The sequence below is a fragment of the Puntigrus tetrazona genome, chromosome 2, assembly GCF_018831695.1.
Source record: "Puntigrus tetrazona isolate hp1 chromosome 2, ASM1883169v1, whole genome shotgun sequence".
Classification (NCBI taxonomy): Eukaryota; Metazoa; Chordata; class Actinopteri; order Cypriniformes; family Cyprinidae; genus Puntigrus; species Puntigrus tetrazona.
In genome coordinates, this window is record NC_056700.1 from 17,252,213 (window position 1) to 17,275,682 (window position 23,470).

General features: G+C 37.0%; 3 protein-coding genes across 7 annotated transcripts; 2 read left to right on the top strand and 1 right to left on the bottom strand.

Moving 5' to 3' along the window:
* Positions 1 to 1,019: 1,019 nt before the first annotated feature.
* samd7 (sterile alpha motif domain containing 7) lies at positions 1,020 to 7,536 on the top strand. 2 transcript variants are annotated; one of them, XM_043219449.1, is made up of 10 exons: positions 1,020 to 1,547; positions 3,496 to 3,575; positions 4,199 to 4,320; positions 4,447 to 4,573; positions 4,943 to 5,067; positions 5,162 to 5,240; positions 5,485 to 6,173; positions 6,402 to 6,523; positions 6,605 to 6,715; positions 6,945 to 7,536. In XM_043219449.1, the coding sequence occupies exons 3-10, from the start codon at positions 4,218 to 4,220 to the stop codon at positions 7,179 to 7,181; spliced, it is 1,593 nt and encodes a 530-aa protein (XP_043075384.1). In that variant the 5' UTR covers positions 1,020 to 1,547; positions 3,496 to 3,575; positions 4,199 to 4,217; the 3' UTR covers positions 7,182 to 7,536. The 2 variants fall into 2 exon arrangements, with proteins under 2 accessions (XP_043075384.1, XP_043075393.1); XM_043219458.1 differs by having other exon boundaries at positions 4,450 to 4,573.
* Positions 7,537 to 8,598: 1,062 nt separating this feature from the next.
* sec62 (SEC62 homolog, preprotein translocation factor) lies at positions 8,599 to 15,867 on the top strand. Its single transcript, XM_043217977.1, has 8 exons — positions 8,599 to 8,697; positions 11,456 to 11,564; positions 11,672 to 11,777; positions 12,133 to 12,334; positions 12,430 to 12,525; positions 13,066 to 13,126; positions 13,201 to 13,320; positions 13,415 to 15,867. Exons 1-8 carry the CDS (start codon positions 8,662 to 8,664, stop codon positions 13,891 to 13,893), a joined length of 1,209 nt encoding a protein of 402 aa, XP_043073912.1. The 5' UTR covers positions 8,599 to 8,661; the 3' UTR covers positions 13,894 to 15,867.
* A 201-nt stretch (positions 15,868 to 16,068) lies between these two features.
* On the bottom strand, positions 16,069 to 23,470 carry nadkb (NAD kinase b). Of its 4 annotated transcripts, none has more exons than XM_043218048.1 (12): positions 23,325 to 23,470; positions 21,678 to 21,938; positions 21,512 to 21,595; positions 20,711 to 20,840; positions 20,441 to 20,549; positions 20,225 to 20,310; positions 19,952 to 20,054; positions 19,693 to 19,847; positions 18,712 to 18,811; positions 17,914 to 18,071; positions 17,701 to 17,783; positions 16,069 to 17,467 (listed from the first exon to the last, which is right to left on the bottom strand). In XM_043218048.1, the coding sequence occupies exons 2-12, from the start codon at positions 21,926 to 21,928 to the stop codon at positions 17,308 to 17,310; spliced, it is 1,419 nt and encodes a 472-aa protein (XP_043073983.1). In that variant the 5' UTR covers positions 21,929 to 21,938; positions 23,325 to 23,470; the 3' UTR covers positions 16,069 to 17,307. The 4 variants fall into 4 exon arrangements, with proteins under 4 accessions (XP_043073983.1, XP_043073977.1, XP_043073987.1 ...); XM_043218042.1 differs by having other exon boundaries at positions 23,234 to 23,383; XM_043218052.1 differs by lacking the exon at positions 23,325 to 23,470 and adding an exon at positions 23,137 to 23,251.

Consider the following 23,470-nt stretch of genomic DNA (forward strand, 5'->3'; position numbering starts at 1 on the left):
GCAGTCCACAATGCTCCTAATAACCTACTGACATATGGTTCATTAGAAATTGTACTGTTTCTATATTTTAGATTACTTGTCAGTTATATGCTTATGTACAGTATATATGCAATTGTTAAACCTTTGTGATTGATTTACACAAGGATTAATAAGGTGTACTTTATATCTTTTCTAAAAATCTGATTTGTGTTCAGTTTGTACTGTCAATAAATTAGTTTAAACATTACACAATGATTAATTAATGAAATAATTAAAATAATGGTCAAATTCTGCTCTTCAAAACTTCAATAAATAAAGAAAATGCACGGTTACAGAAAAGCATCATTTGATTTAAATGCGCTTCATAAGTACAGTGAATTTTCACATGATGTGTCACATGATTCTTCAAAAATCATTCAAATATGCAGATTTTCGTAGAATTATAGCATTTATTTAGAGTTTAAGTCGTTTGTAACACTATAAATATTTCTGTCACTTTTTAAATCAATTTAACTAATTCCTGCTGAATATATGTATTAATTTCTTTGTAAAAAAAAAAGAAAGTTTGTTTTGTTTTTTGTTATACTGAACCCAAACCTGGTATTTGAGATTCCTTCGGCTTCACCAGCTTATTGTTTACTCATTTCTTACAAAGCTCTGCATTGCACAGGAGGTGGTGTGTGGGGCCATTTCTAATAATCAGCAAAACAGCTTTATTAACCCTCTGTCAGCTTATCACAGCAGGAGGTGAACGCTTGCCGCCAATCTCTGCGTGTTTGCGTCTCCCCAAGAATCTGTTTTGCAGAAAAATGCTCATATGCCGCCCAATTGTGCGCACACCTATCCCTGTACTAATACTCTCTGAGCCTCTCAGTGTTAAAAAATATAAGTCTGGGAAGTGCAGACGATGCTGTAAGCGGGTGGTGAGCACAAACTGTCAGATTAACAAGTCTGAGCACATGATCCTCCACAACACAGTCAGGAGGGCAGGCACCCAGTGAGACCCGATACAGCCTCTCATTAACGCTCTGAGAGTAACTTCTGTGTTGCATGCACACAAAAAAACACTTGAAAGACACATGCACATCTTGCTTGATTTCAACTGACACTGGAAAAGGAAGCTGGGCATTTAGGTGTCTTACCCTCGGTCTTAAAGTGCTAACAGAGGATTACTGAGGTAAATGTTGAAAGAGGTTTAGCCGCTGTGCTTAGGCAGTGCTCTTAATTACATTTCAGCAGAGTGTCCCGCGTGCAGTTGGACGAGAGATCATAGTGATGTCAGGTAAGGGGGGGCTTAAGCAGGCAGATAAAGCCAAGCTAATAGAGATAACATGAATCTGTAATTAAAGGTCTTTTTTAGTTAAGACCAGGAGCTGGCACTTGTTGGCCGAGGCTTTTGCGGCAGGACTGGAGACCTCAGAGCGCCGAGAGTTGTGGACTTTCTTGTTGCTGCTTCAGGTCTCATGCTCATTTCGGAATAATTTTGCTTGTTTGGAATGAATGCGTTAATATTTTCATCCTGACTGAGAGTTTGGACAGATTCCCACTTCTCTGGCAGACATTCAGAGGTGAGTCCAATGAGAGTCTCTCCAGTCTTTATGCTTTCAGTTTACCTTCAACTATTTGGTTTTTTGCTTGCTTCTGTTATGTATGTCTTACCTGTAATGTAAGTATTTAGACTGCGCTTCATGTTAATTTCAATGATTAATTGCAATGGTGTGCAACAGTGTTACTTGAATTTTAACTGTCACTCTGAATTATAATAGCATATCCATTTATACCAAATCTATTAATTTAATTGTTAAAAGTCACTTAAATTATCAAGCTTGATGCTGTACATATCCTTGTCACTTCCATGCTAGACCTGGATGACTTGGACCATTGGAATTGTCTTGTGCCTTTAACTGTACAAAGGAAGTACATTATACCAGATGATTATTATCTACTCTACCATGACCTACCCAAATGCAAGGCTTGATTTAAGTCGTCAGCAGTTTTCCCTTAATTTATTCCTTTAATGAGATTAGCCACAAGCAAATCCTGCAGTTCAGTGACTTGGATATGGCATCACTTTGTCACACATATGCCAAAAATGCACTTGTTTGGAAATACGACTAATATTGAGTTTTGCCTTACTTTTTTATGTTTAAGCCTCGTATAGTATTGACCTGTAATCATCTTGAAAGCTGCTAATCATCAAATGTTTTTGCATGTCTACTCTTAAGAAAAACAATATTAATATTAAGGTGCCTGCTTATGTATAATAAATAACAAATACAGATAATAAACAGGCTATCGTTTACAGACTCTTCTGTGTATTAGAGTTTTAACATGGTTGACTGTCTGCCTGCACCACATTTACAGCATAAACCGATTGTATCCCAGATTTATATCCCAAGGTGTTTTTAGGACATCTCTGGGGCTAATGGAGGCTAATAGGCTTAGCACTTAGGGTGTATTGTCCGGTATGCTTACAGGCAAGGTTTGCTGAGGGTAAAACTCTAAACTCTAGGATTACCTCCAACACATCCCTTTAAAATGCTGTATAGTCAGGACTTAGCTAATAGGATCTGAGGGGGGAATAGGGGCCCTGAAGGTAGTTTGGGGGTTGGCCGACAGCAGGACCGCACGCAGGCGGGTCAGCAGATGTAGCAGGCAGACTGCTGGACTAACAGGAGGATTACAGGACTCAGATTAGAATGGCTCCTCGTAATGGGTAATACGCACAGAGGCTGTCCCGTACAGAATACAGGAGAAGTCATCCAGAAAGAAAGATCTGCAGATTTCATTATTTAGGCTTTTATATTATTCTAGTAAACTAATTTTAACAGGTAGAAAAATTCTACCTAATTGTCTGTGACATTTCAGAGATTATTATTATTTATTTGTTTTTTTTTTTTACATGACACGTGACGTGAATAATATCACTACATCAATATAATATACTTTAATATGTGACCATGGACCACAAAAACAGCAATAAAGGTAAATTTTTGCATAATCTGATTTATAAATAATTTGCTGATTAAATAAGCTTTTCATTAATGTATGGTTTGTTAGGATAGAACAATATTTGGCTGCAACACGACTGGAATCTGAAAAAAAATCTAATTATTGCCAAAATTACCTTTAAAGCTGTCCAAATGAAGTCTTTAGCAATGCATATTACTAATCAAAAATTAAGTTTTGATTAGGAAATTTACTAAATACATTCATAGAACATGATCTTTGCTTAACATCCTAATGATTTTTGGCAAAAAACAAACCAAAATTTTTGTTGGCTATGGCTACAAATATACGCATGCAACTTAAAACTGATTTTGTTGCCCTGGGTCACAGATATACATTTATATAATGTTTTATGTTCAGCTCGAAGTGTTTACTCCAAAGTACTGGTTACAGTACTAAATTTTGAAATAACTGTTTTCAACTTGAAATTTCCAAGCAACCTGCAAGGACGATGCTGACAAACTGGTTATAACCTATCATTTTCTCTCTCTGTATATGGTTTCTTAGTTTCACACTAAAAAGGAGTGACATTACGGAAATATCTTACACCTGAGTGAGTGAAGATAAAGCACAGGAGGAGTGAACAGGTACCTCATTACATGACATCTATAATTTTTAACATTGATGTTTGAGTTCTCTTAATGTTTTTATCTCGGTTGCATCTTTATTGTGTTGTTTACTGACCGGTCCAGAAAGCATTAAATAGTAAACGGTAGTTTATGAGGTATAGGTTATGTATCTTGTATCAGTAGTAGGCTATGTAATTCATCTTGCTGCTATTACAGTATTTACACATTTACACTTTCAGTGCCTTTATCTGGTAACAGACCCATGCCAACAGGTGGTGACAAGTCACTTTTTTATCAGTGAATCATTGAGTAATTCACTTAATCGATTTTTTTAAAGTGTCAATTTTTTTAAAGTGTAGATTTTTTTACAAAGTTGCTTAATTTAAAACCTCATACCATACTCATTCGTTTTTACCTCTTCTCTACGGGCTACCTTTTTAAAACAGTAAGAGTAGCATGCTAGTATGCAGTTCTGAATTCTGAACTGAATTCAGTTCTGAAGTATCTTCACTGATTCCTCAGTGATTCAACCATTACATTTTTTTAGACAGGAAACACCACTACTGTGTTGTAAGTTACTGTTACTATTATAAGTTACTTCTAAATGTGCAAAAGTCTGAAAATGGATATGTTTGTTACAGTCAGAAAAGAGGCACTGTCATGACCCCTCGTGAACAGCTAAGGAAGATATCAGCGCTTGGAGAGCAAGGCGCTTTAGATGAGAAACACTGGTACCGACTAGTCAATGGAATGTCTGCTGGAGGTGAGAGGTCATCATGGAAGTGTTCATAGATCGATTAATCCAGAGCTGATTGCGGCCTTGAAGAAATATGGCTGAGAAAGCGCTACTAGGCTACTGACACTTTCCTCTGTTCCCCTGTGTGTGAAGCAGAGCTACGGCAAAGGCAGGAGCTCATGATGAGGAACCAGATGGCCATGGCTCCACAGATCTTGGCTCAGGGGCAGCAGAGACTGCAGGGTGTGCCTGCACAGTTTGATCCCCGCTTCATGGAGAGGTCTGTTAGAACGAACGCCAATACAACCAACACAGTAAAAGAGAATTTATAAATGAACATGGACATTTTAGGTTCAGTTTACATGAGCTTTTTTGGCATGGCAGTCGCTACTGCAGATGATGTAATGTTTACATGGGAAAAAATGGCAGTAGTGCAAATTAAACATAGTAGTACTATGCAGATTAAAATTTTATATCTAATTAAAATTTTATTTATCGCATGCAAAATAAGACATTGGGAATTGAAGGAATATGGGAATAGGAATAAAAAATGACATTGGAAGAGAATAGTAATGTAGAAAATAGTAATATAATCATATAACAGTGATGTAAGCTGATTTTTAATGATTTTAATCCTCTTTATCTGTAGGGAACTGGTGCCACCCACTGAAATGGTATCAGCTGATGCTAGACAAATCCACATGGGTGCCCACCTGGGCCCACCTCTACCCCCAAACTCAAATGTTATTCCAGGCAGAGGATTCCCTGGCACAGGTTAGCATGAAATTACGTGCTGCATGTAGAGAAGTACAGGAGAGGCTCAGTGAGGAAGAACAACCTAATTTTACAAATGTTTTCCATTTTACAGGTTACGGATTCCTTCCAACTGAATCCATGGAGACGGTTGCTAGACGACAAGAGTTAATTCACAAACAGAACATAGCCAGGTAAATTTCAGTGTAATTACAGACTATCTGTCTATCTATATCTATTTATATACTTATCTTCTCTTTACTAAAGACGTTGAATATCCACTCTTGTCCCTTTTATCTAACATTACTTTTTAGCTGGTTGTTTTAGTTTAATGCTTTCCCTATGGGAAAAATGAATGTAAAAAAATTCGGGAATCACCATCACTGAAAAACTGGACATTCACTAATGGTATTTATTTATTTATTTATTTTTAATGAGGATGGAGATGAATGCTATCCTGCACCAAAAAGAATTGGAGAATGCCCACCAAAAGGGCCTTATTGGGATGGAGAATCCCATGATGTACCAGGGCATTCAACCCAATCCAATGGCCTTCAGGGGACGCCAGCGACTCCCAGATGGACATGATGTGTTCGTCCATCGCACCGCCCTTGAAGACCTGCACGCTAACAGTCTCCTCATGTCGAGCCCTTACCCACCGATCAGCACACTGCAAAGGGAGCGAGGACGCAGGACAGGCAGAAGGACTGCCAATCATAAGAGCTCAGACAGCAGCATCACTCTCCCCAAAGGCCAATCAGAAGAGAAGAACATCGAGCAGAGTCCAGGAGCTGCCTCTGGGGAAGAGAAGGAAGTTGAAGGGAAAGGCGAAATGAGCAATGATGCTACCACCAGCAAACCACACCAAACCAAAGTAGAAACAGAGCTGTCTTCTGGATGTAGTAGGAAAGGTTTTAAGGAAGGAGAGCCAGGGATTCGCAAGACATGTATTAGTGGACAGGAGGGATGTGCAGAAGTCACCAACTGCAACGCTAGCACCAGTGACAAAGACATATCCAACCCTTGCTCGGCTTTCCAAGAAAAGTTTCTGTATCCGTCTGCTCCTGGCCCACTCACAGGGATGCCCTACATGCTACCTGTGCCAGGAAATGGACTCGTACCAATAGGTGTGATAGTTTGCTAGTTTTTTTTTGTTTGTTTAACTGTATTGTTTTAGTATTATATATGAACTGTTATAAAAAAATATTTAATGATTTAAGTAAGACTTAATTTTTCTATTTTTCTATTATATTAACTTTTGTCATATTTTAGGGGTGGTTTGTCATTTTTATTTCTGTTTTAGTATTGAAACAGAATTGATACATATAAATTTATACATTTTAATTTTCAACTAGGACATCCTAATATGTTTCTTAATGGAGAAGAGATGACTTCATTAGAAGACATACGCAAGTGGTCGGTTGATGACGTCTACAACTTCATCAGTGAAATACCAAGCTGCGCTGAATACGCACAGGTAATAAACACGTAAAATTGGCAAGAGCAATTATAATTACATAGCTTTAAGTCTCATTCTTTTGTATGTCACTCTTTGCAGACATTTAAAGACCACATGATTGATGGAGAGACATTACCTCTTCTTACAGAGGACCACCTCCTGGATACACTTGGTCTAAAGCTCGGGCCAGCACTTAAGATACGATCACAGGTATTCGCCATCTTTCAAAAGGAGTACATTTAATCAGGTTAATCATTACAATGAAATGAATATTAGCATATTATGAAGTATATTTTGTATATATAAAATAAAATGTACACGTGTGACTGATTATTTAAAGGGTTCTCTCTACCCCAAGTGGTCTTTGGTCTTCCAAAGGTTAAGATTTATTAAAGATTGAACTTGTCTAACCAATTCGGTTGTTTTGTTCTGTTTTCAGTTGTCCCGACGGCTGGGTAACATGTTCTACAACATGATGAACATGCCTCTGCCCGTCTCCGGTCTGCAGCCTCCGCCTGAGAAAAGCGGGGACAGATCATCAGACATCAGCTCTCCCCTCAACTGCAACAGTGTGGAGCTGCTCAGCAGTCCCAGAGACACAGAGGCTCTTAAATCTACAGAGCCTGTAAGTGAAGCTGATAATCCTTCACCAAGCCAGATGAGTGAGACCACCTGAGAGACCATGCAGAACTGCTGGACTTCTTTTACCTCAAAATTCTTCACTGTTGAGATGCCTAATGCATAAGTTAGCCAGGCACTGACATTTCTGTACTGAATATAATGATCATATATTTTTTAATATTAATCATAAATATATTATGATCTGTGTTATGCAATAGGTTCAGAATGTGGCCTCCAACAGTTAGATTTTCGAATGCAGAATATTTCTGTATATGTATATTTTGTAATAAGTTAGCAAATCAATTACAAACAATTTTTGTCCTTACTGCAGCCTTTTTTATTGTAAAATTGTATTTTGGTTTTTACTATAAACTTGAATTATTCTATATTGTCATGTGTTGTTTGCTATGGAGAAAATAAAAATAATTACTCCTTTGGTCTTTATTTTGTTTGTTTGATGTGTTAAAAACATATACAGCATTTTCTGCACAGAGTGTACAGTATTACTTTCTTTTTCCTCAAATAACAATACATGATTTGTGTATTGCAAATGGGTAGAGTAAAAATGACTAAATGAAATCCCAGATTTTTTTATTTTGTAATTTTCTAGCTATAAATATCAATTCAAATGTAGCCTAAATTAATCTTCCAAACTAATAAACTTAAAATATCGTCTTATGTATATATTAGTGCGCTCAAATGAATAATTGCATCTAAAACAAGTTTCTGTTTACATAAAATATGTATAAATATGTATTTTTTTCATTTAATATGTATAAATAAACACAGTATATATTTTGAATAAACATCTAATATATTATATATATATATATATATATATATATATATATATATATATATATATATATATATAAATGTGAATAATAGTTTTTTTAAATGAATAATAAAAATTTTTAATAAACATCTAATTTATTATGTTGAATCACTGATCACACAACAGAATACACACTAGAACGTTTGTATTGATATTTTAGTTCTATTTTTATAGTGAATTCTAGTATTTTTGTTGTATTTTGATGTTTTTGTTTTACACACACACACACACACACATATATATATATATATATATATATATATATATATATATATATATATATATATATATATATATATATATATATATATATATATATATATATTTATATATTATTATACATCATATAGATTTTATCAATTATTATTTCAGGTTTTATATATAATATACTTTTGTTTATTACCAAATGTAAATCGCCTTGGATTAAAAAGTCTGCAGTTTATTTATTTATTTATTTTTGAGAGCTAATATTTATCTAACAATTAATAATTCGCGCAAAACTCTTAACACATTAACCCTGATTTCAAAGCACCGTCGCAGTTTGTGTGCCTCACCTGCACTTCAGATGGCACTATTCACTCAGTCTGATTTTAATCTGCCAAGCGAAGAAGTGACTGATCACGGGCTGTTCGAAATATCGCGAGACTTCCCTCCCCACTCTATTCGTGACCACGTCAAGGGAACCCAGAAGTTAGAAATCATGGCGGAGCGCAGGAGACACAAGAAGCGAATTCAGGTACCGAAATCACGTTACTCTCGCCGATAGAGGCCAAACGTTAGATGGCTGTTTGGCATTGAGTCAGTTCGCAAGTTAGTGTTTTATTTGACCCGAAATGCAATGGTACTTCGATCCGTTATTTTTGCAGCGCTCTCATATGGGAGGTGGATTATTTATCAGTGCTGGCGCATTTTTTGCGCTTCCCTTGGGTGAAGCATTGTATCTCTGTAGGCGTCTAATCATTTATAATTGGTCGATGGATTTGATGTGAGCATGGCCTGATTTTGCTGTCTCTCCCGTGAAGAGTGTGTGTCTGGTGGCACAGCTGATGGAGTTGGCCATCTTAGCTCGGCACAAACTGTTCGGTTTGCAGTCTGCTCTCTTTAACCGGCTGCTGTCTCATAAGCTTCACCAATTTGACCAAATAACGTCCATAACGTAGCACTTCTATTTTCCAAATTTGCACCCATTTGCAGGTTAAATAAAGGGACATGTCACCCACAAATAAAACTAGACGTTTACTCGATTTCATGTTTTTTTTCAGTCTCATTTGACTTTCTTTTTGCGTTAAACATACAAGTCTTGGTAGGCAGAATCCATTTCGCTTCATTTATTTTAATTGTATGCAAAAGGATAAAAGTGAACCGTGACTGTCAGTCCATAACGTCTTGTATTCAAATTTCCATAAGAAGACGCATACAGGTTTCAAATAAGTAAATGCTAAAAGGTTTTCCATTTAAAGCCATTCTCCATTATTAAAAGACATATAGCATCCTAAATATGCCAATCAAACGCAAGTGCTACATTATGTGCATTTGTCACTAGTACACTACTTGCACAGGATTTTTGGACATTGTAGTCAGAATACATTTGTCATCCAGGAAAAAAAAAATGTTGTCTGGCTCTGCTGCTTATTTGGTTTTGGGTCACATTTTCTGTGTGTTCTCGTAATAAATGTGACGTGTTCGTTGTCTTGATAAGAGAGTCACTCTTCACGATCCTTCCAGCGTGTTTGTTGGTTTTTGCTCTTATGCAACAGGTTGAAATCCACTCTCATTGCTGGTCAGTTTTATAATTGCAAATAAACATGTATTCGTCATATAAATTAAGTTGAAAAGACTCTTTTGTAATCGATTAGAAGACCTGCATTATTTGTGCTTATCAACTATCATATTTAGGAACCCTGAAAAAAAACCTAATCAAATAAAGTAGACTTTATTTGTTTTCTCTGTAAAGATGCCAGTTAGACCAAGTGTTAATCAGACAGGCTATTTCAAATGTTAAAAGTCTGTGGTATTATTAGTGTTATTATTACAAAAATCATTTGGAACCATTAAATTTTTTTTTTTACATTTTTGTACACCTCGTCTTACGGCTTTGGGACAACATGAGGGGAAGTAAATGACAACAATTTGCTTTTTTGTTGAACTTGTCGTTCAAGCTGTTTATCTAAAGCCTGCAGCAGGACCACCAAACCATAACTGATAACAAGGCCTCGTGTAGAACAAGATAAGTTATTGTTTACCAAGGCCAATATCATCAATAGATATCTGGCTGTTTCCTTCACAGAATCCAGAGGAATATCAGGCAACCTGCCAGTAACTCCTGCACACCCAGACAAATGCCATGTTTGTATGGTCTTCATTGAATATATTTCTCTGAGTCATGCAGGAGACATTCAGACCAAATAGAGTACGTTGGATTGTGGAGCTCAAAAATACTAAGACCTCAGGCTTAAGAGTGGAGTTATGTCTGGTAGTCATTCATTACTCAATAAATGCTATCTCTATGGCCTGGCTTATTGTCAGGATTTGTGAGGTTTTTTTTTTCCTTTGTGGGTAGTGTGGTCACATATAAGTAATGACCTTTATCTTCATAAATGGGGTCAGTGAGGACTCAGTGTGTCTGAATGGAGACTGTATTTTCAGTGTATAGATTACACAGGACTGTACATCAGTGTGTGGAGAACCGAGGCTTTTAATTAATTTTCATTCATTAAGTAGATGACCGACGAGGGTCCTGCTGCCAGTGCGGGGGAATCATTTCAAAGCTTTTCAGATGGGTTCGCCGGATTCCTGCGCTGTTGTTATCCAATGTCATTTTTCATTGGAATTAAGGGCTTGTTGCAGAAGGGACAAACCAGCTTTTTGTCAAACCCTTGGTTTCTGTTGTATCTATTAATCTTGTTTTATACTATTAATATCTAGGTCCTCTCCCATGGTGAAATCTAACTGGTCCAGAATCATGCTCTACATAATAGGGATGCATATATTAAACTGTTTTTTAAAATATGGTTGTTATTTTCATGTTATGGAAGATGTTACTATTCTTAAACAATTTTGTTTCAAGCAAAAAGCATAAAATAAACTAAATTAGATTAGATTCTACAAGTGGATCTGGGCATCACAACATTCACTATAAATGTGACATATAACAGCGTTATCAAATTATTAGAATCAATAAGATTTTGCTAACATTTAGCATAGGTGCATTATTTGATCAAAATACATTAAGATAGTAATAGTGTAAAAAGAATGTATTTTAAAATGTTTTTTACTTCTTTTTTTTTATTTCAGCAAAATAACATCTTGCAAGCCGAAAGTTTTTGAGCAGTAGTTCAGTATTATGATTTAAAAAAAAAATCTCAAATATCATCTGACAACCGTTCTTGAATCAACATTATTATATGTGATCTAAATGCAGCTTAAACTGGATCTTGATAAGCATATGTTTGATCGTCATCATGACTTCATGATCTTTGATCTCTCTTCTTCAGGAGGTCAGTGAACCTACCAAGGAGGAGAAGGCGGTGGCCAAGTACCTGCGCTTTAACTGCCCTACCAAATCCACCAACATGATGGGACATCGGGTGGATTACTTCGTCGGTCAGTGTGTGCTCTTTCCTGACCTTCTTTCTTCTGTTTCCTCTGCATAGGGTCTGATGTGCTCTCTTTGCTGTCATTGAACCATTTACCTGTTTTCCTCTCATCAGCCTCCAAAGCAGTCGACTGTCTGCTGGATTCAAAGTGGGCCAAAACAAAGAAGGGCGAAGAAGCTTTGTTCACAACCAGAGAGTCGGTGGTGGACTACTGTAACAGGTAAACCTGTTCTTTTCTCTCATTTCAGGATTCTCTTTGGAATTTTTAGGGTGTTTGATACTACAAAGCTTCAGTAGACAGTAAAGACTTGTGAAATATTTTTTACTATATGTTAATTTATTCCTCTGATTGCCAAACTGTATTTTCAGGAGTTTTTACTTCAGTCTTCAGTGCCACATGGTCCGTTTCAAGATGTTCTTTTGATTAGAAATCTCAAAAGAACAGTGTTTATTCAAATTTTTGTTTTGTAACATTACAACTATACTTTGATTCATTTTGATTTGATCAGTAAGCCACAAATGAATGAATGGCAGTGTATGTCAGTCAACCACTTGAACCTTATTGCTATCCACAGGCTCCTGAAGAAGCAGTTTTTCCACCGAGCCCTGAAAGTGATGAAGAAGAAGCCAGAGAAAGACGTAAAGAAAGAGAAGGAAAAAGAGAAAGAAAAAGAAAAGGCTAAAAGTGACAGTGGCAAAGAAGAAGAGAAAAAAAGCAAAAAGGACAAAGACAAAAAGAAGGAGTCTGAGGCTACAGACACAAAGAAGGAAAAAAATGTATGACTAGATCATCTGATAGGATGGGAAAACACAGATGTGTTCTGTGTTTTTTGCTTTTGTGCATATCATGATTCTTGTTTCTGTGTGGTTAGGATGACAGTCCAGGATCTCCAAAGAAGAAGAAGGATGTGAAAAAGAAATTCAAGCTGGAACCTCACGAGGACCAGCTGTTCTTGGATGGAAACGAGGTCAGGATGATTTTAGAAAAACATATCTCATAGTTGCTTGTAAATTTCATACCTCTTTGAAGACTAATTATCATAAAGTAACTGCAAGGAAGGGCTTGATTGTCTGCTTTATATTTTATGCAGTGTAACTCTAATACAAGTTAAACATTGACTTTTTAATTGACAAATCAAAATGAATTTTCATTACATTTCTTTTTCACCTACCTAAAATTATTTATAATTTTTTTTTTTACTTATATTTAATGGTTTCAACACTAGTACCCAAATAATCTCATGTAATTATGTAATATAATTGTTTTTAAATTATACATGACGCATTGTAAAATTGAAATGTTTTCTCTGGCCGTGAATGAAGCCACTGTGTTAAGTTAAGTGTCATTATATAAATATTATAGATAGGTTTTTTTTTGTTTTTATCTGAATGATATACGATTATTTTTATATTAAATTATGTAATGAGTGTTGTTGTAATGCCATAACTGTTTTTGTGATTATTAAAATATTCTCGTTCTTCACGTTTTGTATTTTTCTTCCCTGTAGGTTTATTTTTGGATTTACGATCCAGTCCACTTTAAAACCTTTGCCATGGGCTTGATTCTAGGTAGGTTTCTCCAGTTTAGTCTGATTGTTTTTTCTTTGACTCCAGTACTGATTCAGAGTTGCGTGTGGTTGCAGTCATTGCCGTCATCGCAGCCACTCTGTTCCCTCTGTGGCCCGCTGAGATGAGAGTTGGTGTGTATTACCTGAGCGTGGCAGCAGGATGCTTCGTCGCCAGCATACTGCTCCTGGCCGTCGGTATGAACGCCACACTTGAAATGTTGTGTTATACCAGTATTTTGCATTATATTCTGTCTTTCTCTTCTCATTTCTGGTTTTCCCTTTGGTTCAGCTCGTTGTATCCTGTTCCTGATCATCTGGCTAGTGACCGGCGGCCGTCATCACTTCTGGTTCCTACCCAACCTGACAGCCGACGTGGGCTTTATCGACTCCTTCCGCCCCCTCTACACGCATGAATACAAGGGTCCGCGCTCCAGCTCCAAGAAATCCAGCGGCGAGAAATCCGACAACAAGGATTCCAGCAAAGCGCAGAAATCGGATAGCGAGGACAAATCGGACAGCGAGAAGAAAGACGGCGATGACGAAGACGATGACGACGACAATAAAGAAATGGAGGCGAGCGAGGAAGCGGGCGCAGAACGTCAGTCGGACACGGACAGTGACAGACGCGAGGACGAAGGGTCGCAGCACAGCAACGGCAACGACTTTGAAATGATCACCAGAGAAGAGCTGGAGCAGCACACAGAGGAAGACGAGGAAGAAGACGAGGAAGAGCAAAGCGAGACAAAGCCCTTGACTGTGCAGACATAAACGTTTTCCTCACGCCGCGCACATACTCCCATGCTCCATGTGGACCTGCTGACGTACTTCTGTCATGTTCGGAAGATGTTTCCCATTTCTGTTCAGGCTGAGATCTTCCTCTGTGAAAACAGACAGGCTTAAAGGTTAAACGAGAGCAGAAAACGGCTACGATGACAATGGAAAATACCGCTAAGGAAATGCTTCCCCCTACTTTGGTTGCAAGAACCGCAAATCTCCCTGACCCCTGTTTTTTTTCTTCTTTCATCTTTGCTTTATCTAATGTCAAGTATTTTACTGTATACACATGTCAGTAGTGGATTGGTGAGTTTTCACATATGAAGGCTCGCTGTCCAACCAAGTCAGAGAAATTCAAATCTGGAAGTTTTTTTTTTTTTTTTTTTTTTTTGTCTTTTGTACCTTTTAGATGTGTTGGATAATTTGGACGGACCAATATATTTTGTCTTAGATACCTATTAAGTGTTACTTTCTACCGTAAATCTCAATGGCACTTGGCCTGTGACATTTCTGTTTGGAAATCTGGGAGATCTTGCTTGGTTTGAGACGAGAGCTGTATTTTTGTGGACTTGTGACATGGTCTGTCTCATACATTTCTGCAATCATGTTTTGTGACCCTGATGAGAAATAGTCCTGGCTACTGGAAGTTAATAAATCCAAACAACATACTTGATTGTAGTAGGCAGTTATTTAAAACCAAACTCCAGTTGAGTCTCATGAGGTCGGCTGCGTCCGGAAGGGGAAACTACATCCACATTTGTGCCAAATGATGCTGGGTATTGATGGTTTTGTCATAAACATTCAAATTCCGACCAACTTCCAGACAAATAGTTCAAACGTCATGCTGTAGCTCGCATCCGTGCATCATAGCCTCCCATCTGGTCTTCAAACGCTGAGGTCGGCAAATCAAACATCCCTGAGGGGCTGTGGTCCAAAATAGCCTGTTAGTTAGTTAGCGTTTTAATAGGGCAGAAGTCCAATACTGTCCTGCCGTAGGGTTGCATACTATTGGCTAGAGTATTATTTTACATTAGCTGTTTCTTTGACTCATACTGAGGATGATATTTAAGAGATGAAATACAAATGTATCATTTATATATGGATTCTATATTCTATATGTCTCCACCAGAGACATTCATGCCAGCAGTTCAGGTTCAGCATGAACTGTACTCTTATTTTATAATGTCAGACACGCAGGTTTTCATTTTACTGCATTTTCTACAAATACTAAAACCACAAAATATTTTCAACGATGGAAAGGTTGTGTTTGGACAATGTGTTGGAGTTGAAAAGCAGAAAAGATCTGTTCATCTACAGTGCTTTGACTCTAGTGGTCATCACGTGCGCACAAGAGACTGCAAAGGTGGTTTTTCTATAGTAAACCCTCGTTAAAGCATCCCTCAAAATTCATGGTCATCTCAAGTTCACAAGGAGCAGGAAACCCTCGTGCCTGAGTGAACATCTCTCGTTCTTCTTCAAATGCTAAGAAACTTTAACCATGTCTGTAAGTAGATGATCTTGTTGGTCACACTTAGTGTTCCTGTAGAAATACTATGTATGTCCTCAATATTCTTTGTCATTGACTTTGAAGACCTGGATAGACTGGGCTTGACACCATGTGTGTAACTAAAGACATTTTGTATTTTCTTTCACCTGTTTTCTGTCCCATTGTCTTTGAGAGATAAAGATGCTGATATGCCAGATTGATTTTTTTTTTTTTTTTTAATTGGCAGGAAATTTAATTCACACCATTGACTGTCTGTCATAAAATGTAGTGTTACATCATTTATAAAAAGCAAACTGAAATCCCATTATTCTTTTTAATGTGGTCAGCATCTTCAACTAACTAATTGTCCGTATTTGGATCAATGTTGAGGACTGTCTTTTTGCAATATCTGGAGAATAATTTAAGTGTCTGTCAGAAACTATATCTGTATCCTTTCATTGCAATAAAAATATAGAACACAAGCCATTTGTGTTGTTTTGTTAAAAACATCACAAAATTGATGCTTTGTTTATATATCATTAGTTTCCATTGTTCAGCAAACACTGTTGCATTAATGCTTAGTTATTTCAATGCCATTTTTTAAATTAAATTACATTACAACAGGTTATAAAGCCCTAAAATACATAAGGACACATTTTAAATGACAAACAAAAGAGAACATCCAAGATAAAAAGAAACGTTTATTGAAATATTACAAATGAGACAGGTCATTGGATCTCTTATTTACATCAAACCGTAAACAGCTTACATACGTTCAGCTATACTAAGTTCTTATGCAATGACATATGACTTTGCAGTGCCATAAATATATAAACATACAATGCATCTGTAAATGAAAAGATCACAGCTATTAAAGTCTATTAAATATTCAACTAAACATAATGGCTTTAGAAAATGGTTTTGAAAATGCAACATCCTGTGCCGCCACAGGGAGGCTACAACGTTCTTTGACAAGAACTACTTCGGTTTGACAGCCATTCAGCCTGAAAGAACATTAGTTATTGGATTCATATTCAGAAAGGATCTGCACAAGTTAATCAGTATGAATGAAAATTAAACACCATTTTGAGCTACAGGGAATAAACCACATTCAATCTTGGTTGTTAAAGTGTACAATGTCGTCTATAAGAGCACACAAAACTGACTTCCAACATGTTAAACGGACAAAGCATGGCTTCCCATAAGGTTTACTATAAATGAGGAACCACTGACAAACCACATAGAAAACCAAGCTTTGTCTGTTCGTAGATAGATAGTTCGTGGTCAATTTAGCTAACAGCTACAGAGTTAAACACAAACGCACACAAAAAAAAAAAAAAACTTACACATTTCCTGCGATAATGTGCATTTCAAGTTCAAAAATGTGGTGGATGATTTTATTTCTGTTACTTAAACTATTTAGAAATGGATGAATCTACATAACCTACAGTAAAAATTAAATGTTAATGTTTTTCTTAATATATTGTAATAATAATAATAATAAACATACAAAATATACTATGATGAATCAGATCAGTTATTTAGCATGTTGTGAAGCGGTCAAAACAATTCTCTAAGAAATACTGCCTCCATAACAATGTTTCGCAGTCATACTATGACATTTAAAGTTAGTCAAATGTTTTGTTGACATTAAATTGCAAGTAATCCAGGCTAACCTCTAACAATGATATAATTAATAATAATAATAATAATAATAATAATAATAATAATATGAATTCATAATATTATTATTAATATTTCTCAGGTAGCGCATGAGCTCTTATTGCAATGTATAATGAAATCTGTAAATCTATGAACACAGAAATGTGAAATGTAATGTAAAAATAACCCCTTTTCAGGAAGTCAGAATGGAATGTGAATTTAACAGACAGTGAGGTTATATGAGTGTGTGACTTGATGTCTCAGTTCTCTGTTTCTGATGAGTCGCTGGCATCTGTTAGACGTGTTTGCTTCTTGCGGACGTTCCAGTGGAGACACTGAGCCAGACTGTCAAACCAGTCGTACACCAGGTCATGACAACAGATAGAAGGGACCGGAAAGCAAGAGGTTGTGATCTTAATGCTACAATGGAAAAAAACCAACAACAACAACAACAACTCATGATTAACAGACAAGGCAAGTGATACGGAGTAAAGCTTAAGAAAAAAGGGCAATCTGAACTGAAAAGCTGAGGTAATACCTCCTAATACTGTTGATGCTCATTTCCATAACTGTAATACAGCTATTGTTGTATCACTGGATTATGGTAGAGGTCAAAGCTGTTTGCTTATGTGATTGTGTAAAAAGAGTGTCACCTGTCCCCGTGCTGGATTTCCTGCCTCTTTCTGCCATCAAACGAGACCCAGGCTGTGTTACGAGCATCAGGCGACAGCGTTATCTGCATGGTAAATACAGTTAGAGCAATCTAATTTTATTATGAAACTCTCGTTTGAGAGTAAGAAGTTTAATGATTAGCTTGTGGCAGATGCGACGTTGTCACTGAAATGGAAAAAAACTCCTATTCTCACCATGAGCTCCACTCCTGCAGGCACCACGATGGGTCTAAAAGAAAGCGAGTGAGGGCAGATGGGGGTGACCATGATGGCAGGGACATTAGGGTGGATCATGGACGCTCCCGCCGCGGCAGCATAGGCCGTGCTGCCTGTGGGGGTGGAAACTATTACACCTGCATAGAAACATGCCACATATTTGCATTGATTTTCATCTGAACATTAACATCTGCTTAAGCTAAGAGGTAAAAAAAAGATCATGAAGCAAATCTAAAATATTTATTGTGTATCGTGCAAAGAGTATCACAGCTACACTACCATTCAAGAGTCTGTTGTCGGTAAGATGTTGAAATGCTTTTGATGCCTCTTATCCTCAACAAGGTTGAATTTATTTGATACACAGTAAGCACATAAAAACAGTTAAACTGTGAAAAATAATTACCTGTGACAAATTTTAATGAATTCAAATACAGCACTGCTGAATATATGTACTTAACATTCATTATAATTTTACTGTTCTTCAATGTTTCATTTATATTTGAATAAATCTATTAGTAATATAGCCAGCATTTCAATTATGTTTAAAAAATTAGAGTAGAAATAAAATTAAGTAATTGTACTATTATAAAATGTTATAAGAGTTTATAAACCGGTTAATTTAAACATTCAATATCAATGTAATACCAATTGAAATGTATATTTTAAAGTATTCGAAAATTTGGCATGTACTATAATATATATATATATTCAATCATTATAAACCTTAACCAGACCACTTTTAAGTGGCTTGAAGCTGAAGTGTATGCTTGTGCTTACCGTCTCCCTGTACAGATGTGATGAGACGTCCATCTAGGTACAGATCAACATTAGACAGGTAGGATGAAGGTCCTCTGTCCACCACCACCTCATTTAGCACCTTTATACACACACGTAATATCCATAATCACAGACCTGGACATAAAACCATCTAACAAACTAAGATGTTTATGTACACCATGCCACTCTGGTCTAAAATATCTCGGATGTATAAATGCAGACAATGTCAATGACATTGCTATTGCTATGGCAACTGGACATACAGACCTATCACAGCTGTTATTTAAAAAATAACTCCAATTATGTCTGTTACCATGGAAAACATTTCTAAACATTCTTGAAGGGCAAGTGGATGGATTTTCCTCTAAAAGCATATTCAGAGCCCCACTTGGCAGATATTCAGGCATCTTTCTTGTGCAACGTTTTAATATCTGCATCTATAACATTAGTCTTCTTCATGTCTCCTCAATCATACATATATATATATATGTGTGTGTGTGTGTGTGTGTGTGTAATCTGTAAGATTTTTACAGATGGGTATTTACAAAAGCTTATTACAGTTAACCGTGACTGTGTTCATTTGATCAGCAATAACAGTAATAATGTAATCTACACTGTTTAAATAAATATATTTTGAAAAAATGTGTTCCCGTGTTGGAAAAGCTGAATTTTCAACTTTCATTTCTCCAGTCCTGAATGTCACAGTCTAATTCATATTCATTTAATGATGATTTCTAATGAACATTTCCTTCCAGTATTCTTGAGAATGAATAGAAAAAAACAGTAATCATGTGATTGGGTCACACCATTAAATTGTCTGACGTCCTTATTGGTCAGTTTGAATTTTGACAGTGAGTGTTTGCGAAAAATCTGTTAGGCATGTGTGCCAAAAAGTGTTAGCAAACAAAGACTTTGTCTCAAGCCCAGTATTTTGATTCTTTGATTTCTCCATTCTACAAGTGTTGTAAAGTGCCATGTTACCTGTAACTGTAGTGTGATTTTGCCTGCCTCATTGTTAATGTGTTTATGAGGCACTATTCCATTCTCCTGAACGCTGAGGAGCTGCTCGTGCCTCTGGAACATGCCTTTCACCACCTTAACCTTCAGGCGACTGCGTAGGATAATGGCAGCATTACCTACAGGAGCCAGACACAGACATATAAAACACCAGTTCTAAAATACAGTTCACTTCTACTTTCAGGGATGAAAAATTACAAAAAGATTTTTTCAATCACTCCACCTTCAAACACTTTATCCACCTCTGTTCTAAAAGACTCAAACTTGAATGGTGTGAGGAATCCTAAGGAGCCCAGATGGAAGGCCATGACAGGGGGAACACTGCCCTTAAATAAATGAGACAAAACCACATTTCATTCATAAATAAACTCACTTTTGCATATACAAATTCTCTCAACTTCTATCATGCACGCAGAGAACATCCAATGGAAAGCAGATGAGACTGACCTAGTAGAAATACGTGCACACAAACAAATGAGAGGAGATGAGAGAATACCTGGAAGAGAGATGATGCATACAGAAGAGTCCCATCTCCACCCAAACAAATAATCAGATCGATGCAGTCTGAGATGTCATCAAACCCTGTGTGAACACAATGATAAAATCACTCATTTTCCTAATGCACCCAAACCTTCATTGGTTAATGGTGCGTCAGGGTTATGTAAATCATGTTACAGGTGAACCTGCCGATAACACAGTGAGGTTTCAATACCTTCCCTGAATGTGCACAGCTGATTACGAATGGCGGAAAAGGAGTCATCCCTCAAAAGAGAGCCATCGTCTACAACTTTCTTCTCCACGTAAACCATCAGATGTTTCTCCTGATGGTGGAAATAATTGTGTAAGTATGGGAAATCAAATCAAAAAAAAAAAAAAAAAAACAACAACTAATGATAAAGCAAAAAAAATGAAAGGGTAACAGTAGCGCCTGTAACTTCCTAGACTGTAAATGAACTACTAATGTTGCTTCTGTGTAGCTTACCTCCAAGAGGAACCTGCAAAGCTCTTTGAATGGCTCCAGAAGGGTCTCATCTCGAATCTTTTTGATGACCAGGACATTGAGCGGAGGTTTGCTCCAGGTAAGCCGCTGGCTGGCTGGGTCCTGAATGTGCCTGCGGGGAAAGTCGACAGAGTAGGCAAACATGGTATGTGTCAGCACTGCACTCCAAGCAAAGCAAAACGGCATGTACTTTGTCCTATTTCTACACTGGTTACGCAACTTAAAAGTCATGATCAAATGTTGGAAAGCACTGTAAAGTGGACTTCTGCTTTTGGTTTCTCATAGTTCTACGATAAAATTGTTTTCGGTAATAATAACTTAAAATAAAATATACATTTAAAAAAAACTGCATGAAATACAGAAAATACTTTTTTAGAGACTCCCTCTAATCATCTCGATCTGAAATATACAGAAATTCAAAACATCTCTCATACCATCTAAACAACATGTGAAGCACAACATTAGATATCAAACAATAAACCCCACGTTACCCTCTGCATGTGGTTTGTCCTGAGGGAGTTAAAACAGGCATAGTGCTGGGTTTTTTTTTTTTTTTTTTTAGAAAGTTCCAGCAGGACCACTCTTGTGACAGCCACAGCGGTGCCTGACTGCGCTGCTCTCCAGCTTCATCCAACAAACCACCCTCAACCAATCAGAACTCAGCACATAAGGCCTTATCGCTACATTTGTCCAATCCTTTGCTTGACTGAAAGTTTATACAGTAACAAAACATGGATGTGACCTAGCCCCTTACTAAAAGAAAGCCTGACTTTGCTTACTTACATGACTGAGGTTGGGTTGGGAAGAATGCAAGCTTTGGGTCCAAAGTGAGTAGCAGGATATGGTCCATGTAAAAAATGCCCTCGTCTGCAACAAACAGGCACTTAAGTCACTGCACAGTTTGATTTTTAGGGTTCAACTGGTCTAAACCACATGGTGTGTTTTGTACCTGCATCTATCCCATCTTTTTGGGCAACCCTCAGCAGTGTCCTCTGCTGATGCAGAGGCTTCTGATCCGGGCTGCTCAGGGAACCAATGTACACTTCCCCCCGACAGGTGTTCTGGACAGTCTGGCCTCCGGAGAGACCTCTTCACTTCTTTGCGTCTCCTAGGAAGTTTCCCCTGGCGCTCCTGCTGCCTCTGTGACCGCTTAGATGAACCACCCTCCTCCGACTTTCTGGAGGGCAGCTCGTCTTCCATGCCTTCAATTCTTATGGGGAACAAAAAAAATCATTAGAGGATAACCAAATAATAGTCGAGAAGACCAAAGTGGGCCCTCATAATGGGGTAACACACAATGTTTCTGGTTAATTGCTAAATGGTACCTATATTTCTAAGCAGCCCTGCTGTATATGGGTCAAAGATTAAAAATGAAGTCAAGCATCAAGTCTTCAAGCATCAAAACAATAAGTGTAGTACAGCTTTGAATTGTTGTTGTTTTTCAGTACTGTAGAAAGTGTCCTGTCCAATTAAATTGCTTAATGGGATCCACAGGGATCAGTTTATGGCATATTTAAAGACTAATTAGTTCTACCCCCAAAACTATGTGTAACTTTAAATAATAAACGCATTTTGGCCATTTGTCAGCAAGATTCATTTTTTATTTAAAATGCAATAAAGTCTGTGGTTTAAATTTTTTACAAAAACAGGCTAAGCATTACACTGAATGACAATGGATTTTTCAGTTTATCTTATGTGACACTTTAACATGCTTTCTATGCATATAAAAATCACTGTAAAAATTCTTGCAAAACGCTGCAAAATTCATTTTGATGCGAACATTTAAATATGTTTGACCCATACAGGATCTTGTTAATCAAAATAGATACAGGCATTACAAAACAAAAGCTTGTGTAGAAGAAGAAGAATCAAACGCATTCAGCTAGTGTTATATGTTAGTACATTAATATATATAAGAGATGGCATGAAACACTTCAGGGAATTTAAGTTGTTCTGCATCGAGACATACAAAACTCCAATTATTTTTTTACATAATTGTGAGATATTTAAGCTACATGAAATATTTGTAGATTTAAAACATAATTTACCGTATCGCAAAACAATTCAACACAAACCAGGTGAAGTGTGAACATAAAAAAATAGATACCTTAAATATAGTCACTAACTTAAATGACTAAAACCTTGATGTTAATAAAAACAATTCCATGTACATGTTATTTGTCAAACGCCTATGTATTTTTATTTACTTTTTTCCGCAATGATCTTCCCAAACTGGAACAACCAGTAAAAACACAGGACGTGCTGCACATTTAACAAGCAAAGGCAGCTAGTCTGAAACTTATATTACTACAAATGAAACCTCTTACGCTACTAACAAGGATGTTTAAGTGACAACGAGGTAACAAGAAGCAGCAACCGTGAACACATTAAGCGACACGACATCTTACACTGAAGACAGCAGAAAGAACAGTTTTATCGACCAAAACTTCCGTTAAATTAGCCGCACGGGGCTAACTCAGCTAAACACATTTCACCAGCGCTTACCAAATCACCGGAAAAAACGCGCAACTTCCCTTTTGGACTTTACAATATTTCACAACTGAAGAGATACACTTAATACTCTTGGACGCGTTACCTTGACAGCAACACTATTTCCAGGTTTACGGCTTATGCTCAAGATATTATGGGATGTCCACAATGACATCACGAGGGCTCTCGTGACGCCAGTGTTGCTGTGCTGCGCAGAATCTCTGAGAAGCAAATAAAAAAATGTTATAGCTC

Bases quoted from the DNA above. Each gene is read 5' to 3' on its own strand.
- samd7 (XM_043219449.1), top strand. From the start codon at position 4,218: ATGACCCCTCGTGAACAGCTAAGGAAGATATCAGCGCTTGGAGAGCAA. The intron at 5,241-5,484 runs GTAAATTTCAGT...ATTTTTAATGAG, and splicing joins CACAAACAGAACATAGCCAG to GATGGAGATGAATGCTATCC. The intron at 6,524-6,604 runs GTAATAAACACG...CACTCTTTGCAG, and splicing joins GCTGCGCTGAATACGCACAG to ACATTTAAAGACCACATGAT.
- sec62 (XM_043217977.1), top strand. From the start codon at position 8,662: ATGGCGGAGCGCAGGAGACACAAGAAGCGAATTCAG. The intron at 12,335-12,429 runs GTATGACTAGAT...CTGTGTGGTTAG, and splicing joins ACACAAAGAAGGAAAAAAAT to GATGACAGTCCAGGATCTCC. The intron at 13,127-13,200 runs GTAGGTTTCTCC...GTGTGGTTGCAG, and splicing joins TGCCATGGGCTTGATTCTAG to TCATTGCCGTCATCGCAGCC.
- nadkb (XM_043218048.1), bottom strand. From the start codon at position 21,928: ATGGAAGACGAGCTGCCCTCCAGAAAGTCGGAGGAGGGTGGTTCATCT. The intron at 20,841-21,511 runs GTAAGTAAGCAA...CTTTCCCCGCAG, and splicing joins CCCAACCCAACCTCAGTCAT to GCACATTCAGGACCCAGCCA. The intron at 20,311-20,440 runs GTATTGAAACCT...GTGTTCACACAG, and splicing joins GCTGTGCACATTCAGGGAAG to GGTTTGATGACATCTCAGAC.